This window comes from Coregonus clupeaformis, chromosome 13 (genome assembly GCF_020615455.1).
Source record: "Coregonus clupeaformis isolate EN_2021a chromosome 13, ASM2061545v1, whole genome shotgun sequence".
NCBI classification, from domain to species: Eukaryota; Metazoa; Chordata; class Actinopteri; order Salmoniformes; family Salmonidae; genus Coregonus; species Coregonus clupeaformis.
Window position 1 is genome coordinate 10,976,758 of NC_059204.1, and position 17,897 is coordinate 10,994,654.

General features: G+C 46.4%; 1 protein-coding gene across 3 annotated transcripts in view; it reads right to left on the minus strand.

Moving 5' to 3' along the window:
* LOC121579147 (sarcoplasmic/endoplasmic reticulum calcium ATPase 1-like) overlaps positions 1-17,897 on the minus strand; it is a 70,977-nt gene that overhangs the window by 6,218 nt on the left and 46,862 nt on the right. For all 3 annotated transcript variants that reach the window (XM_041893473.2, XM_041893474.2, XM_041893472.2), the window contains exons 11-19: positions 10,678-10,766; positions 9,937-10,039; positions 8,535-8,666; positions 4,572-4,691; positions 4,046-4,264; positions 2,933-3,268; positions 2,281-2,501; positions 1,704-1,906; positions 1,392-1,477 (exon numbers count right to left, since the gene is read on the minus strand). In XM_041893473.2, coding sequence (XP_041749407.1) covers positions 1,392-1,477; positions 1,704-1,906; positions 2,281-2,501; positions 2,933-3,268; positions 4,046-4,264; positions 4,572-4,691; positions 8,535-8,666; positions 9,937-10,039; positions 10,678-10,766 — 1,509 coding nt within the window. The remainder of the gene's footprint in view (positions 1-1,391; positions 1,478-1,703; positions 1,907-2,280; positions 2,502-2,932; positions 3,269-4,045; positions 4,265-4,571; positions 4,692-8,534; positions 8,667-9,936; positions 10,040-10,677; positions 10,767-17,897) is intronic.

A 17,897-nucleotide genomic window follows, 5' to 3' on the forward strand; every position in this document is an offset into this window, starting at 1 on the left:
AGATTGATGAGGAAAAACAACAATTTAATCAATTTTAGAATAAGGCTTTAAGTTAACAAAATGTGGAAAATGTCAAGGGGTCTGAAAACCTTCCGAATGCACTGTAGATACATTAATTGTATATTGGAGTATTATTCCAAAGCTTGACTGACTTCCCACAAGTCAATGACCAGAACAATCGGAGCACAATGTGTGTGTGTGTGTGTGTTGTGTCCACAGGAATTGGCCTAACCCCCTGAGACATGCTATGATGGGTCCCAGATCAGATCTGACCCCACAGCAGCTTGACTCAGTTCCTCTCCTCCTCCTCTGTTCCCCCTTTCCTTCTCTGACATTTCTCTTTCTGGGGACCCTTGGACTCTAACTTCTCCTCCCCTGTTCCTCCTGTTTCTCTGACCTTTCTCTTCCTTCCCTCAGACCACGGGTCTTGTTCTCCTCCAATTCTATTTCTCTGTTTGTATGACCCCAGAGAGATCGTCGTCATGGCAAACAGCTGATGGGGTAACCGGGGGGCTGAACATAAGAACAGCCAAATCCAGTCAAGATCAGTCCTACGTGATAAAGCACTATGGTCTGAAAACACAGACAAACACGAGGTGATTGGAAAGTGACTGTTTTCACCAGAACAACATTTCTAGGAGCAGCAGAGATAAAGGGTTGACTGCACAGTACTACATAGAGTGGTCCTCTGTAGCTCAGCTGGTAGAGCACGGCGCTTGTAATGCCAGGGTAGTGGGTTCGATCCCCGGGACCACCCATACGTAAAAAGGTATGCGCACATGACTGTAAGTCGCTTTGGATAAAAGCGTCTGCTAAATGGCATATTATTATTATTATATTATAGTATAGAGCCATGACTACATGGAACTCTTCCACATCAAGTAACTCAAGCTAGCAGTAAAATCAGATTAAAAACGAATTGATAAAAACACCTCACGGCACAACGCGGACCGTGAAGAGACGTACACACAAACACACTCACTCTACACACAAACACATTGTAATAATGTAGCATTGTACATTTTAGATTGTTAATTTGTAATCAAGTTATAATGTAATAATGACTTTTTAATCATGTTTTTGTTTATTATATTTGTTAAATGTAGGCTGTTGTTTTGTTGTGATGTAATTGTTTTAACCCTGTTTGGAGCCTAGGAAGAGTAGCTGCTGCCTTGGCAGCAGGTAATGGGGATCCTAAGACATATTCAATACTAGGTCTTACTCATTAGGACACACTGTAGCAAAACATTTTGCAACAGGGGGGAAAAAAAACAAACAAGCGTTTCTTATTGGACAGTCCCTCTCCCGTTTCAGTGTGTTTTCTTCCACTTGGTGTCTTATGAATAAGGCCCTAATGAAGTCTTTGTAAAGGTGTGTTTGTCTCCACTTACCAGCTGATAGAAGGACACCTGTGGGCCTTCATCATCAAACAGGTACCACCAGGTGGCAGCACCCACTGTGCCCAGACCAACATACCCTGCAGGAACACACAGACAGAGTTAGACAGTCAGACAGACAGTCAGTCAGAGACCCAGCAACAGTGAGATCCAAGTCAATCATGATTTAATCCCCAATGTAAAGGATCATCTTTAAGTAGCTAGCATGAAATACATTACGGATACAAAGATGAGTCTGAAGGAGCTGCCGATGGGTAACTCCTGTTGTTTTCTAACCAGTGTCCAGTGGACCAGACGGTGTCTCACCTCCGATGGCCAGGTATCTGAAGAACAGCCACCCAGAGATGAGGGGCTCCTTGGGGTTGCGGGGGGGCTTGTCCATGATGTCCAGGTCTGGGGGGTTGAAGCCCAGGGCAGTCGCAGGGAGACCATCTGTCACCAGGTTGACCCACAGCAACTGGACCGGGATCAGAGCCTCAGGTAGACCCAAGATGGCGGTCAAGAAGATGCTTCAGACAGCGAGGGAAAAAATATCAGAAATACATAAAGACAAGAGTCAGCATTCCTGAAAACTCTGGTTAGGAGACTGGCCATAGGAAAACATGTGTGGGTGTCTATCTGATGTGGTGTGCTCGATTTACTATCGTCGTGGAAATCCCCCAGTCCCCACAAGGATATTTCTGCCTCACGGGGACATTTCCCAGGTCCCCACAAGGACAAAGGCTATTTTAGGGGTTAAGTTTAGGGTTACAATTAGGGTTAGAGGTTAATGTTAGGGGTTAGGAAAAAATATGATTTTGAATGGAAATCAATTTTAGGTCCCCACAAGGATAGTAAAACATATGCTGTGTGTGTGTGTGTGTGTGTGTGCATTTGTGGTTACCAGACGACCTCTCCCACGTTGGAGGAGATGAGGTATCGTATGAACTGTTTCATGTTGTTGTAGATGGCTCTGCCCTCCTCCACAGCCGCCACGATGGTAGAGAAGTTGTCATCAGACAGAACCATCTCAGATGCTGACTTAGCCACAGCTGTGCCCGAGCCCATGGCAATGCCAATCTCTGCCTTCTTCAGGGCTGGTGCGTCGTTCACTCCATCACCAGTCTGTGGAGAGAAGGAGGAATATTTCATTCTTTATTTATTTAATAGGGTTAGACTCTTATAGGTTAATAGGGTTAGACTCTTATAGGTTAATAGGGTTAGACTCTTATAGGTTAATAGGGTTAGACTCTTATAGGTTAATAGGGTTAGACTCTTATAGGTTAATAGGGTGTTATACAGACATAAGATGGGAAAACTTGACCCTTCACAGAACTCAAGTCAGAATAGATTGGCCCATAAGTGACTTATCCAAAGAATTTGATCTAACATACAGCGTATCTATGGATTCATTTATTAATTTCAAATAAGGTCAATATTAATCTAGATCAAGTCAGGATTATACTGGTTCTAATGAAAAGAGGCACTGAGCTCCCACAGCCATGCAGTTAAAGGACTCAAAAAAGGGGGAGGAGCTGTGTGAACCCTCTCTTCACCATGGCAGTGATCTCATCAAACGACTGCAGGTAGCCCACGATCTTGGACTTGTGGGCAGGCTCCACGCGGGCAAAGCACCGTGCCCGCTTCACAGCGTCTCTCTGGGACACTATGGGCAGGTCGTCAAACTCCCGGCCTGTGTAGGCCTTGCCCATCACATCCTCATCCTCGCCGAAGATACCGATGCGTCGGCAGATGGCCACGGCCGTGCCCTTGTTGTCCCCGGTGATCATGATGACACGGATGCCCGCCTCGGCGCACAGCTGGATGGAACCAATCACCTCCTTCCTGGGCGGGTCCAGCATGCCCACACAGCCAACAAACGTTAGGCCCGTCTGGAGAGAGGGAGGGGAGGACGAGGAGAGAGGGAGGGGAGGAGAGAGACGAGGAGAGAGAGAGGAGGATAGGGAGGGGAGGAGAGAGACGAGGAGAGAGAGAGGAGTAGAGAGAGAGAGGAGGAGATAGAGAGAGGAGGAGAGAGAGAGAGGATGAGAGAGGAGGAGAGAGAGAGAGGATGAGAGAGGAGGAGAGAGAGGATGAGAGAGGAGAGAGAGAGAGGAGAGAGAGAGGAGGAGAGAGGAGGAGAGAAGAGGAGGAGGAGAGAGAGAGGAGGAGGAGAGAGAGAGGATGAGAGAGAGAGAGGAGAGAGAGAGGAGGAGAGAGAGAGGAGGAGAGAGAGAGGAGGAGAGAGAGGAGGAGAGAGAGAGAGGAGGAGAGAGAGAGGAGGAGAGAGAGAGAGGAGGAGGAGAGGGAGAGGAGGAGAGAGGAGGAGAGAGGAGGAGAGAGAGGAGGAGAGAGAGAGAGAGGAGGAGAGAGAGAGGAGGAGGAGAGAGAGGAGAAGGGAAAGCAGAGAGGAAGACATTAGAATGAACCAGTAAGCACACGATGGATGAACGTCCAGCACCCAGTCAGTCATTCAAATACAACCTGGATGTAGCGAAGGATGGATGATGATGAGCGTCACCGTAGAACTAGATATTAAACCATTTAAAATATGATGATCGTTATCATTTCTTTCAATGTGGATGGTCTTTCCCAACAGGAACTAGGTAATCTCCTAGTCTGCCCATGAGTCTGACATTCACTCAGCTTCTTGTTCGTCTCGGACTGACCTCGTACTCAGCGAACTTGGTGGAGTTCTCCAGATCCATGTCCTGTTGTTTAGGTGGCGAGTCCCGTGTGGCCATGCCCAGGCATCTCAGCGTGTCCCTGCCCGTGCCCCAGTCCCTGATCAGTGAGGTCAGCTGCTCTTTCAGCGGCATGGTCAGTGGCACCTTCCCTGTGCCAACACGCAGGTACTGGCAACGCTCCATCACACTCTCTGGGGCACCCTGTGGGAGTGGAGGGGTTGGGCGGGATAATATATATATATATATATATATATATATATATATATATATATATATATATATATATATATATATATATATATATATATATATATATATATATGGTGGGGGAGGGGGAGGGGGGGGGTTAGTAGAGGGGTCACAAGGTCACATAATGGACATCCAAGCTCCTCTCTCACTCTGGTTTGTAGGGAAAATGCATAGAGTCTGCCTCTATAGTATTACAGCATGTGAAAGATCTGTTGATTGAGGTGTCTGTCTGTCTGTCTGTCTGTCTGTCTGCGTGTACCTTGATGAACATCTTGCTCCCAGAGCCTGGTTTGCTGGTGGGGGTACAGTACACCGACATGGACTTGCGGTCGCGAGAGAACTCCAGAGTGAACTCTTTCTTCATCAGCTGTCTGATCACCTGTTGGAGAGAGAAAGAGAGAGGCAGATGGAGAGAGAAAGAGGCAGATGGAGTAAGAGGCAGAGAGAAAGAGGCAGATGGCAAGAGAGAGAGAGAGAGAGGCAGATGGCACAAGAGATAGAGGCAGATGGAGAGAGAGAGGCAGATGGAGAGAGTGAGAGGCAGATGGCACAAGAGATAGAGGCAGATGGAGAGAGAGAGGCAGATGGAGAGAGTGAGAGAGAGACAGACAGATAGGGAGAGAGAGAGCGAGAGACAGATGGGGAGAGCGAGAGAGGCAGATGGCGAGAGAGAGAGGCAGATGGAGAGAGAGAGAGGCAGATGGAGAGAGAGAGGCAGATGGAGGGAGAGAGAGGCAGATGGAAAGAGAGAAAGAGAGAGAGAGAGAGAGAGAGGCAGATGGGGTGAGAGGCAGAGAGAGAGGCAGATGGAGAGAGAGAGAGAGAGAGGCAGATGGAGAGAGAGAGAGAGAGAGGCAGATGGGGTGAGAGAGGCAGAGAGAGAGAGGCAGATGGAGTGAGAGAGAGAGAGGCAGATGGAGAGAGAGGGAAAGAGAGGCAGATGGAGAGAGAGAAATGCAGATGAGAGAGAGATGGAGAGAGGGAGGGAGAGAGGGAGGGAGATGGAGAGAGAGAGAGAGAGAGGGAGGCAGATGGAGAGAGAGGGAGGCAGATGGAGAGAGAGGGAGGCAGATGGAGCGAGAGAGGAAGGCAGATGGAGAAAGAGGGAGGCAGATGGAGAGAGAGAGGCAGATGCCGGTGCCCAAGATGTTTATTCCAGACAGGCATGTTAGTGGGCAGCTGTGGAGGACTGGGGGGCTTGACTCTGGCTTGGCTGTGCTGCTGTTGTGATCGAGGGGGCTCTTATGGGCCAGGTGGGAGACAGAGTGGGATGCTTCTCTGGCTGGGTTGCTGACACCTAATGGCTGGGCTCAATAAGAGCAGGTGGGTGATGGCCGGGGGCGGGAGTCTTGGCTGGGCTGCAGACACGAGTTGCGTTCAGTATGGCAGAACGGTGTGCAACGTTGAATTTAACGGAAACGGTACTGTACTGAACGACCAGTTGAAAAGCTTGATTATGGTGGCCCAGAGCGCAGTTACTGGTCCCATATTGATCAGACTACACCTCGCCACACCTACCAACCAGGAGCAAATGTACCGCAAAGGCTGTTGAAGAACGGTGTGCACCGTTTTGGGGAAACGTGTCGTTCAGTACAGAGCATCACGCAACGTAGCAAACAATGACGCCAACTGAACTCAACCGTGATGGATGAGACACCAACACCCTGTCTCCTCTGGACAAGGAGGTTTAGCTGTGTTGTTGTGATGGAGGGAGGGTTCTCTCTCTATCAGACCAGGTGGGTGACTAGGACTGGGAGGTTTGGCTGTGTTGTTGACACCTGGGGTGTAATCATTATTCTACACTGTAGCTAACCGCCTCGCAACGGAAAACCATTTGCAACGAAAACAGGAGTTTCTATTGGACAATTTAAGGTAGGTCCTTCCCTGTTTCGTTCTGTCTGCTTCCGGTTGGTTCGTAGTGAAAACACTGATGGTGCTCTAACATCCTGTCTGGACAGTCAGCCAAAGGCAACAGACAGACACAATTGGGCAAGTGTGTATATATGAACTTCCAGAATCAATGTGGGCTAGAAAGGACCCTCTGTCTGTGAAGCTCCAGTGACAACAGGTGGTACAGAGGTAAAGGCACTGACAGGCTTTACAAAGGTAGACCAATTTTAGAGTTTTCGAGTTTTCAAAGGTTGCCCAATTATAGGCAAAAGAGCGGATCTGATTGGTCAAAAGACCAATTAGTTTTTAAAAAAACATATCAGAATTGGGCTCCCTGTGTAAACACACCCTTAGCAACTCAACTTTAAGCTTGTAGTGACGTGTATGGTTACCAGGGGATGTATACAGCCCTGCTTTCACACCCTTCAAAATCTGCCAAATAAAAACACTGCTATAAATACATAAGAATATACCAACCATCTAAAGGATGGTTAATGGCTGGGTATAGTATAGTGGATTCTGATGGAGCATTTGTATCAGTAGGGGTCACTCTAGCTCCAGTTTCACAGCTCAGGGAGTTCTCAGGCTGGTAGTCAGGTCGGAACACTATCACCCACTGCTTCCCTCCCAGCATCTCTATCGCTCTACCACCTTTCTCCCCCCCACTCCCCCACTCCTTCCCTCCCACCCAACCCTCCCTCCCCTCCCAACCCTCCCACTCCCTCCCTCCCACTCCCTCCCTCCCAACCCTCCCACTCCCTCCCCTCCCTCCCTCCCTCCCCTCCCTCCCTCCCTCCCTCCCAACCCTCCCCTCTCTCCCTCCCTCCCCTCCCACCCAACCCTCCCTCCCTCCCTCCCTCCCTCCCACCCCCCACAACCACAACCACAACCACCCACTCCCAACCTTCTCCTCTCCCACCCAACTTCTCCTCTCCTCTCCCAACCCCCCTCCCTCCCAACCATCTCCTCTCCCACCCAACTTCTCCTCTCCTCTCCTCTCCTCTCCTCTCCTCTCCTCTCCTCTCCCAACCCCCCTCCCTCCCAACCTTCTCCTCTCCCTCCCTCCCACCCCCCCACTCCCTCCCACCCACTACCTTCTCCCCTCCCTCCCTCCTTCCCTCCCCCAACCTTTTCCTCTCCCACTACCTTCTCCTCTCCCACTACCAGCCTCCCTCCCTCTTCATCACTACCTTCTCTCCCCTCCCTCCCATCATCCCTTCCCCCCAGCCTCCCTCCCTCCCCCCCAGCCTCCCTCCCTTCTCCTCTCCTCCCCTCCCAGCTCAGACAGCTATGACGTGGAGACACGATGCCAGGGGCCTCAGACACTTGACAGATGTCCTCACAGAAAGACAGCCACTGAACCAAAATTCCTCTTCCTCCCATCATAAAACAAAAGTCGAGGAACGTGAGTTCAAGTCGGTCTAATGCATTAGTAGGAAACAACATCTTCCTTTTTTTCTGTTGAAAGCCCTAACAGAGGGCTGGAAAGTTTAGCTAACCTCTTCATAAACCCACCGGCTTGTCTAAATATTATCATCTCTAGCCTCCAAGGACAAGACTTGTGACAGTGATAGTATTTTTTTCTCATCGTGGGACTGTTCCGTGGAAAAACTTGGAACCGCTGGTCATTGAAAAGAGCACAGGGAGTTAGTCTCTCTCTCGCGGCTTCCTGTCACAGTGTCATTGGTTATGCACAAAGACCGAGAGAAGGGAAGACGTACCACTTCTCATTGACAGACTCAGAGCAGGAAAGCCATTATTCACACAGACGGAAGCTCTGAGAGTCCATCACTGGGCATTGACCACAAAGCAGTGAGGTCAGTTTTTCCATGCGAAGCTTCTAGAACACGTCTCTACTCTCTGTGAGGGATCCCTCTAACCAATAAGGTGCAGGCCGGCCATTTACCAATCCAATTTGGGCAACTGATGGAGCAATCAATGGTTTCATTACATAATCCGTTCTGTGTGAGAAACTTCAAATCGATTCTATGTATTGATGTATCTATGTGGAAGCAGCAGCACTCGATTTTCCAAGTCAAATTTCCCCTCAGGGACAATAGGAGTATATCATACCACAGAGGCTGAGGTAATCTAGGTGGAGGTTGTACCAGCTACCATTACCATACCTTCTTCAAACTTGTTGTCCAAATTCAGTTGTTTAATCACTTTATTCAAGACAACATATTAGATGCATAATTAAATACCGTATCTGAATATGCGAGCAGTATGTATTATGCCTAATAACACACAACATGTATGAATAGTAGTGCTGTATACATTCCATCCACAACTCCCTCCCTACCTCCCCCCAGTGTTTCCCCTAGCTGCTTACTGAGTTGCAGGCTCCGGCGCGCTCCACCTTGCTGAGGCCTGACGTGTCAGTCTTGAACACGTTCATCTTCTCCACCAGTGTAGTGAGGGCCGTTTCTGTCGCCTCGCCCACCTTCTCATACACTCCTTTGGCCTGGGACGGGAGACAGGAGGGGTAAGAGTCAAAAGCATTGAAACACACCGTCATTCAGGGAGCGAGAGAGAGCCAGGACAGTGATATAATTATTATGATGTGAGAACGGTAACCACCTAGGTTTTCATAGGGTACAGCTCTGCCCACACTGTCCGTCTGTCTGACCAGCTGAACCACACCATGGTCAACAACCCTCCAGGCTCCTCCACCCCTCTCCCTCTCCACACAGCTGCCCTCTCTCCTCCTACCTCCACCTCCATCCCCCTAAATGACTTTCTCCATCCCTCCATGATGTCTAGTTGGGATAAGCCATTTACATTCTGCTGGTTAACTTTCACAAAAAATGGCATTACATACTAATTCAGTTATACTGGGAATCTTGTCAGTGTTTGAATATCTTGCAATTAGACTGCCATGTCTTCAGCTTCCCTTTACACGCAGCATGGTTACCATGGCACCATGGTGATGACTGAGAGGTGAGAAAACAATCTGAGACTAGAGGAACAGAATCACACATCACAGTAAAATCAGATTGGCTTTTGTAGAAGACTCTTGTTTGTTTGTTTGTTTGTTTGTTTGTTTGTTTGCGTGTGTGCATGTGCCTTGGTCATGATTCATGCATTCAGGGCAATGTAGTAGGTCATTTGTATACATCGCTAAGTCCATGAAGACGTTTCCCAGCTTGCCTTACCGGCACAAAGCCCGGTCTCTAAGAGAGGAGTCTGCTTTGCTTAGCAACCACACTCATTTGTTAGTCCAACTCCACATTAACGATGACATCAGTCAAACCTAGGAGAAAGCAGCAACAGATGTGTAGTCATGTCTCAACCACACTTACGGCTCAGTTCAGTGTGTGTGTGTGTGTGTGCAAATAGGGGATGATTATATAGTGTGTGGTGTGAATTGGAAATGTGTATTTTTGCATATCCCCCCAAACCCCCCCTCGGAGAGTGGGGTCACGGCCAGGGATCAGCCATTATTGACGCCGACCCTGTAGTAATTAGGGTTAAGTGCCTTGTTCAAGGGCAGATCGGCAGATTTTTCACCTAGTCAGCTCAGGATTCTAACTAGCTTTTGGTTACTGGCCCAACGCTCTAACCGTGTGTATTTGTATGTGTGGGTGTGCGTGCCACAGCTGCTTAAAGCAAAGGCTTTTTACCACTGAGGAAAACTGGATGAAAGGATAAGGGGACCGAGAGGGTGACAGAACAGTCCCTTAATGTCTCACAAGACCATAGTGTGTGTGTGTGTGTGTGTTGTCAGAACTGACCTCATTGTAGTCCAGTGAGGAGTCGTTGCACATGGAACACACGGTAGCCAGCTCCAGAAGTCCATCATAATCTCCACACTGCACCACCTTGTCCCCTTTCAACCTGGGAGAGAGAACACACACACACACCATAATTCACTCTCATAACAAATAATGGAGTACTTGCACTGTTCTTCCTTTACACACAAGCTACGTCTATGTATCTGTGTGTTACAACTAGTGTCTTAAGATGTCTCGTAAACGTCTCAAGGCATAGTGACGGCTGGGTATGTTCACAGCATTCAATATAGCTGGTAGGTTGGAGAGGTTGACAGTGAGTGTGTGTGATGGTTGTGGGAGCTCAGTGCTCAGGGAGCAGTCGTTGTGTGATGGTTGTGGGAGCTCAGTGCTCCGGGAGCAGTCGTTGTGTGATGGTTGTGGGAGCTCAGTGCTCCGGGAGCAGTCGTTGTGTGTGTGGATCCTAGATCAGCCTCCTACTCTGAGATGCTTTGTGGAAACGAGCCCTGAACAGTGACGAGGGCCTAAAACACTATCATCATTTGGCATCACATTGGATAGAATGATGGGGTTTTTCATCAACATCAACAGCGGTGGATTGAGACGCAGCCCATGTGGTGGATTGAGACGCAGCCCCACCAGATAGTTTAAACTGAGGGATTTTGATGGGGGTTTTATGCATTATGCTAATTAGATGTAGGCAGGGGCACTGGCTTCGAGCTAATAAAAATATGGGACACTCACACTTGTCCTTCAGGGGCATAGGTTGAGCCAGTTATAGAGAACTCATGGACAGCACAGCTGAAATCCTCCACCTTGTCCACCACAAACATCTGGAGAAGGAAGAGAAAGAGTTGGGCTGGTTAAAGCAGGGTAGAGTCGGCTAGGCTATCAGCAAAGAGTTTACAGTCAAAACCCCTGTGCTTTCAGTGGGAGGCCCAGGGTTTCCCAGGGTTCTGTACAGGGCCATGGGAGAGGTGAATGTGGCCCATCGGCCACTGATGCAGAGGGAAAGACACACACACACACACACACACACACACACACACTCATTCAATCGTAGCCCCACAAAACACAGGGATTTTCCACCATATACAGCCAATCACTGGCTACATGTCACACAGATGTTTTTTCTGAGAGATTGTTGATTGTTTATCTATTTCACTTGCTTTGGCAATGTAAATAATGTTTATCTTGCCGACAGAGACACAGACAGACAGACAGACAGACAGACAGACAGAGAGAGAGACAGAAAGACTATAAACCATACTCTTGCTGACAAACAGAGACAGACCAACAGGAGACAGCCAGACAAAGACAGCCAGACAGATGGACAGAGCCTGTATATATCCTGTAGTGGATGAGTATATGGGCCAAGTTGTTGCCCAGGTCAAAGTTGTGTTGACGTCTGTCTGTCTGTCCTTCCCTGTGCTCAGGTGGAATGGCTCTGCTCTAGTTAATTTGTGAGGGTACATTGATTTGTTTGTCACAGGATGGAGTCTGTACGGGGGGGTCTTGTTGTTCAAGTCACACTGAAGAGGCTCACACTGAAGAGGAACACTAAGGAGAGGATAGATGGAGTCTGGAGAACAGGGTGTTCAGAACACTAGGATAATATGGTGAGTCAACTAAGGACCAAGGGTTTCTGGAATTGACCTGTTCACCATTTAGGGTATTGAGTAGTCAAAGCCCTACTTCGGTGCAAGATTCTTCTGAACTGAGAACAACAAGAGGTTACAAACACAAACAGGGCCGATTAAAGGGGCAATCATCAGTTGAAACAATAACAAAGCGGACTCCCTGCCCGTTTCGGTAAAAAGCTGAGGAATTGGGCTGGAGAAATGTAATTACTCTCAAATTCATAGACCGAGACTGACCATCCATGATATCAAAACTATCGTTTTAACCATGGTTTAAGGCTATAAAGTGTTTGTTTACATTTACTTTGTTAACAAACATTGGATTAAAACAATCTTATATTTTGGGTTCTGATCAGGTACGACAGTTGAACTAAGCTCATGAGGCATTTATAAGTTATATTCTTCAAGAATCAATGGGTTCATATCATTCATTTAAAAGCAAAAAATGGATGTAGCAACTGCAGATTGCCCCTTTAAAGAATTAATGCAGTCAGAGGACATCTCCCTTCAGTGTATTTTGACATTTTATTAGGATCCCCATTGGCGGTTGTGAAAGCAGCAGCTACTCTTCCTGGGGTCCACACAAAACAAGACACAATACAGAACATTAATAAACAAGAACAGAACTACATACATTTAAATATATATATTTATACCACAGCATTGTTGAATACTTGTTTCTGATTGGTTAGAAGGGCATTCTAGAAGGGACAGTTGGAAAAGATATCGGGACACCTTGCAATCATGACACAATATGCGCCTACCGTACTTGCTACAAAGTTACAGAAAGCTAAACCAAATACCACACAAACCAAAATTGGATGCATTGTAAACACAGGTCCAATGAGAAAGAACGTAGCTAGCATTGATTTGGTGGTCCTCTGTAGCTCAGCTGGTAGAGCACGGCGCTTGTAACGCCAGGGTAGTGGGTTCGATCCCCGGGACCACCCATACACAAAAAATGTATGCACGCATGACTTTAAGTCGCTTTGGATAAACGCGTCTGCTAAATGGTATATTATCATTATTATTTGATTTTGCAGAGACATTATTCTGGAGCATCTGATGACCAAACATGGTGGTGAGTGATGAACATGAATTTCTCCGGTCCATATGTTGCAGTCACGACGCAAGTGGTGCTATGCTGTCAAATCCACCCACATGTTTCTAGTTTAACCAGCTGTTTTCAGCAACTGTTATTTTTTAATTTGGTTTTCATAATGGCAGGTTTGCTAGCAGCAAACTATTTAGCTAGCTTCTAGCCTAGTGTTTGATATGCAATGCAATCTCCTCGTAATGAAAGGTGTTGTGTCCTGACGAGGAGGCAAACTTTTCTAGCTATGCCAGGCAAAAATCGGGCATCGTCAGCTCATTGTTATGGATCTATGTAAATGAATGTCAATAGAAAACAGCTTAAACAAACGCAAATGCAGCTACTTTGCTGTTATTCTGGCTGCGGAGGTCGTGACTGTGTTAGCTGTAACTAGTTGGCTAGCTAGCAAGCAAGGGACAAGAACGTTGGCAGCCAGCATGGCAACAGAACATATAGAACTAACAAACGGGTCGCACCATAAATATACAACTAATCAAACCAACGGCTCACGTCTCTAGCAACCAAAAGATGAGAAATTATGAATTCTCTTATAAAAATGTAAATATCAACGATCGGTAAATGTGTGCTTTAGTATTGTTTTCTTTGGCAACTGTGGAATATGCAGGATAAACGCCTCAGTTCTGTACATTACCTTGGAAAAATGAACTCTGCTGCGTCGTCCATTATTTTCCAAGGTAATGTACAGAACGTCAGCGTTTAGTCTTTACATAACCAAACTGCAGAATGACAATAAATACAACATTAATAGATGCTCAATACTAATTAGCTTAAAGAGATGGGTGGGGCTAAAGCTTAAGAGGGTGTGAACGATGTCGAATGGGTGTAGACAAAGATCTCTCCAGTAGGTGTACCAAAACATTCAAGGGCCATTTTCTCAAAAGTGAGGTTACAAGTTGATCAACTTTCAAAGCAGAATTACTTTCCCATTGTTCCTCAACTGTAGTGTGTGATATACCATTTTCTAGCTCTGAGTCTCTACTTTTATCCAATGTAAAAAACACAGTAAATGGGACAATATTTTGATGTTGAACACCTTTCAGTTCTCATTAAATGCTTTCAATATTTATATATGAACTACAATTTAGTTGGTTTGAGGTTTAAGTCATTGAAATTAGGAGCTATTGAAATGTTTAAAATATTGTCACATGTACATTGTTACATTGTGTAGTTTACTGATGGTCCCTAACTAGTCCCATAGGGATATCCAAAGTCAAACCAAATCTACCACGGGCATTATGATCGGGTTCCATGCAGCTGCGCTCCGAATTGATGATGACTTGGGTGCAGCCAGCTGTGGACAGGGTTGAAGGAAAACTGTGGCGTACCCTTATATCCGTGAAATACAATTTTCTCCTAATCATCTCGCAAATCTCCATTTTGGACGAGACTGACTTCATGACCAAAATCCTATTTACACTTTGTAGTCAATTTTGACACTAGAATAAAATGTTTGACTCGTATCAATGCAACATAGACCATTTTCAACAAGAGACCTTGGGTTTTTCAATTCACTCTTTAAAAAGACAATCCAAATGATGCAGCCAGTCAGCCAGCCAGCCAGTCCAGGATCTTCCCGGACTATGATGGCTCTCTCTTTGCCAGGATGGATGCTCAGGGGGCACACAGGTTCTCTAGGGTAGATCCAGCACTAAAAACAACACCCCTCTGCCACAGAGGCTTTATTCACTGACAAACTATCCATCTGCCTTCACCCGCAGTCCTTATCAAGCAGTGGAAAAAGTTAAATAATGTGAACTAGAACAATTATTAGACCGATAAATAACATTGGGGATTAGAACCAGCGACCTTTCGGTTTTCTGGCACAAAGCTCTTAACCACTAAGCTACCTGCCGCCCCATTAGACCGATAAATAACATTGCTGTGTCGGAGGTTGCTGTCTGTGTGGCTCACGGCCAGATCTAACACTGTTCTCTAGGAGGTGAGACGGGGGTTAGGTTCTGGGTAGGGTTGGGCCGATATATGATTAAATCCAATATCATGATATTCCCAAAAAAAAAATTCTAAATGTTTTATTTCACCTTTATTTAACCAGGTAAGCCAGTTGAGAACAAGTTCTCATTTACAACTGCGACCTGGCAGTATATATATATAGGGTTGCGAAAGACCATACTCTATTTGAACGGTTTTCTCTTTTAGGCTGTATCAATATGTTGAAAATGAAGTCTAAATGAATTAATAACTATGACTTATTTTTTCACCATACTAAGATTATTGAATGAGAATGCGACTATAATATCGTAAACAAGCACAGAAATTGCACAGTCAAATTATTTAGTAATGAAATGGTGCAAAACGATTATATCGGATATCGCGATATCGGTAGAAGACGTCTCCCCAAATGTCGCCCAACCGTAGTTCTTGTAAATTCTTCGTAAATCAACCTGACCTGGCTGGAACTGTGCTATATAGATACCAACGTTAGCCGGTGCTGCTACCAACAGCACGTGCAAAGACACTCACTGCTGTGAGAGGATTTAAAGGAGGACACATAAGTCCGGCTGCATAACCGATTGGCAAACCTACTGCAAATTGAGAAATCGTGTGACTAAACAAAAAGGAGATGAAACTATACTATGAAACAAAGATAAATTATATAAAGAATGATAGTAAAAAGCTTTGGAGCACCTTAAATGAAAATTGTATTTATACTCTTTCTGGGGTCCAGCAAAATTAAGGCAGTTGTACAATAAAGTAAATAAATTATCAACAGACTTGCAGCACGCTTATAGGGAAGGGCTTTCACATGCACGGCACTTACATAAATGACTGAGAGAAATTGATAATAAAAAGATTGTGGGAGCTGTTTTGTTAGACTTCAATGTGGCTTTTGACATGATCAATCATAGTTTGCTGCTGGAAAAAGGTATATGTTATAGCTTTACACCCCCTGTTATATTGTGGATTGAGAGTTACCTGTCTAACAGAACACAGATGGTGTTATTTAATAGTAGCCTCGCCAACATAATCCAGGTAGAATCAGGCAATCCCCAGGGCAGCTGTCTAGGCCCCTTACTTTTTTTTCAATCTTTACTAATCGTACTACACCGGCTCTGATGCTCGTCGGATATGGCAGGGCTTGCAAACTATTACAGACTATAAAAGGGAAGCACAGCCGCAAGCTGCCCAGTGACACGAGCCTACCAGACGAGCTAAAGTACCTCTATGCTCGCTTCGAGGCAAGCAACACTGAAGCATGCATGAGAGCATCAGCTGTTCCGGACGACTGTGTGATCACGCTCTCCGTAGCCGATGTGAGTAAGACCTTTAAACTGGTCAACATTCACAAGGCCGCAGGGCCAGATGGATTACCAGGACGTGTACTCCGAGCATGCGCTGATCAACTGGCAAGTGTCTTCAATGACATTTTCAACATGTCCCTGACTGAGTCTGTAATACCAACATGTTTCAAGCAGACGACCATAGTCCCTGTGCCCAAGAACACTAAGGTAACCTGCCTAAATGACTACAGACCCGTAGCACTCACGTCTGTAGCCATGAAGTGCTTTGAAAGGCTTGTCATGGCTCACATCAACACCATTATCCCAGAAACCCTAGACCCATCAAATTTGCATACCGTCCCAACAGATCCACAGATGATGCAATCTCTATTGCACTCCACACTGCCCTTTCCCACCTGGACAAAAGGAACACCTTCGTGATAATGCTATTCATTGACTACAGCTCAGTGTTCAACACCATAGTGCCCTCAAAGCTCATCACTAAGCTAAGGACCCTGGGACTAAAAACCTCCCTCTGCAACTTGATCCTAGACTTCCTGACAGGCTGCCCCCAGGTGGTAAGGGTAGGTAACAACACATCTGCCACGCTGATCCTCAACACAGGGGTCCCTCAGGGGTGCGTGCTCAGTCCCCTCCTGTACTCCCTGTTCACCCATAACTGCATAGCCAGGCACGACTCCAACACAATCATTAAGTTTGCCGACGACACAACAGTGGTAGGCCTGATCACCGACAACGATGAGACAGCCTATAGGGAAATCAGAGACCTGGCCATGTGGTGCCAGAATAACAACCTCTCCCTAAACGTGATCAAGACAAAGGAGATGATTGTGGACTACAGGAAAAAGAGGACCGAGCACGTCCCCATTCTCATCGACGGGGCTGTAGTGGAGCAGGTTGAGAGCTTCAAGTTCCTTGGTGTCCACATCACCAACAAACTGTCATGGTCCAAACACACCAAGACAGTCGTGAAGAGGGCACGACAAAGCCTATTCCCCCTCAGGAGACTGAAAAGATTTGGCATGGGTCCTCAGATCCTCAAAAAGTTCTACAGCTGCACCATCGAGAGCATCCTGACTGGTTGCATCACTGCCTGGTATGGCAACTGCTCAGCCTCCGACCGCAAGGCACTACAGAGGGTAGTGCGTACGGCCCAGTACATCACTGGGGCCAAGCTTCCTGCCGTCCAGGACCTCTATACCAGGCAGTGTCAGAGGAAGGTCCTCAAAATTGTCAAAGACTCCAGCCACCCTAGTCAGACGGTTCTCTCTGCTACCGCATGGCAAGCGGTACCTGAGTGCCAAGTCTAGGTCCAAAAGGCTTCTTAACAGCTTCTACCCCTTTTACTGTAAGGTCTACACCTGTTGTATTTGGTGCATGTGACAAATAAAATGTGATTTGATTTGATTTAATGACCTGCCACTGGCTCTGAGTAAAGCCAGTGTGTCTATGTATGTGGATGACTCAACACTATACACATCAGCTACTACAGCGAGTGAAATCACTGCAACACTTAAAGAGCTGCAGTCAGTTTCAGAATGGGTGGCAAAAAATAAGTTAGTCCTAAATATTTCAAAAACTAAAAGCATTGTATTTGGGACAAAATCGTTCACTAAAACTCAACTAAATCTTGTAATGAATAATGTGGAAATTGAGCAAGTTGAGAAGACTAAACTGCTTGAAGTAACCCTGGATTGTAAACTGTTATAGTCAAAACATATTGATGCAACAGTAGCTAAGATGGGGAGAGGTCTGTCCATCATAAAGCGCTACTCTGCCTTTTTAACAACACTATCAACAAGGCAGGTCCTACAGGCCCTAGTCACACCTGGACTACTGCCCAGTCGTGTGGTCAGGTGCCACAAAGAGGGGCTTGGGAAAATTACAACAACTGGCCCAGAGCATGTCAATATCTCATGGCTCAAAGTAGAGGAAAGATCGACTTCCATC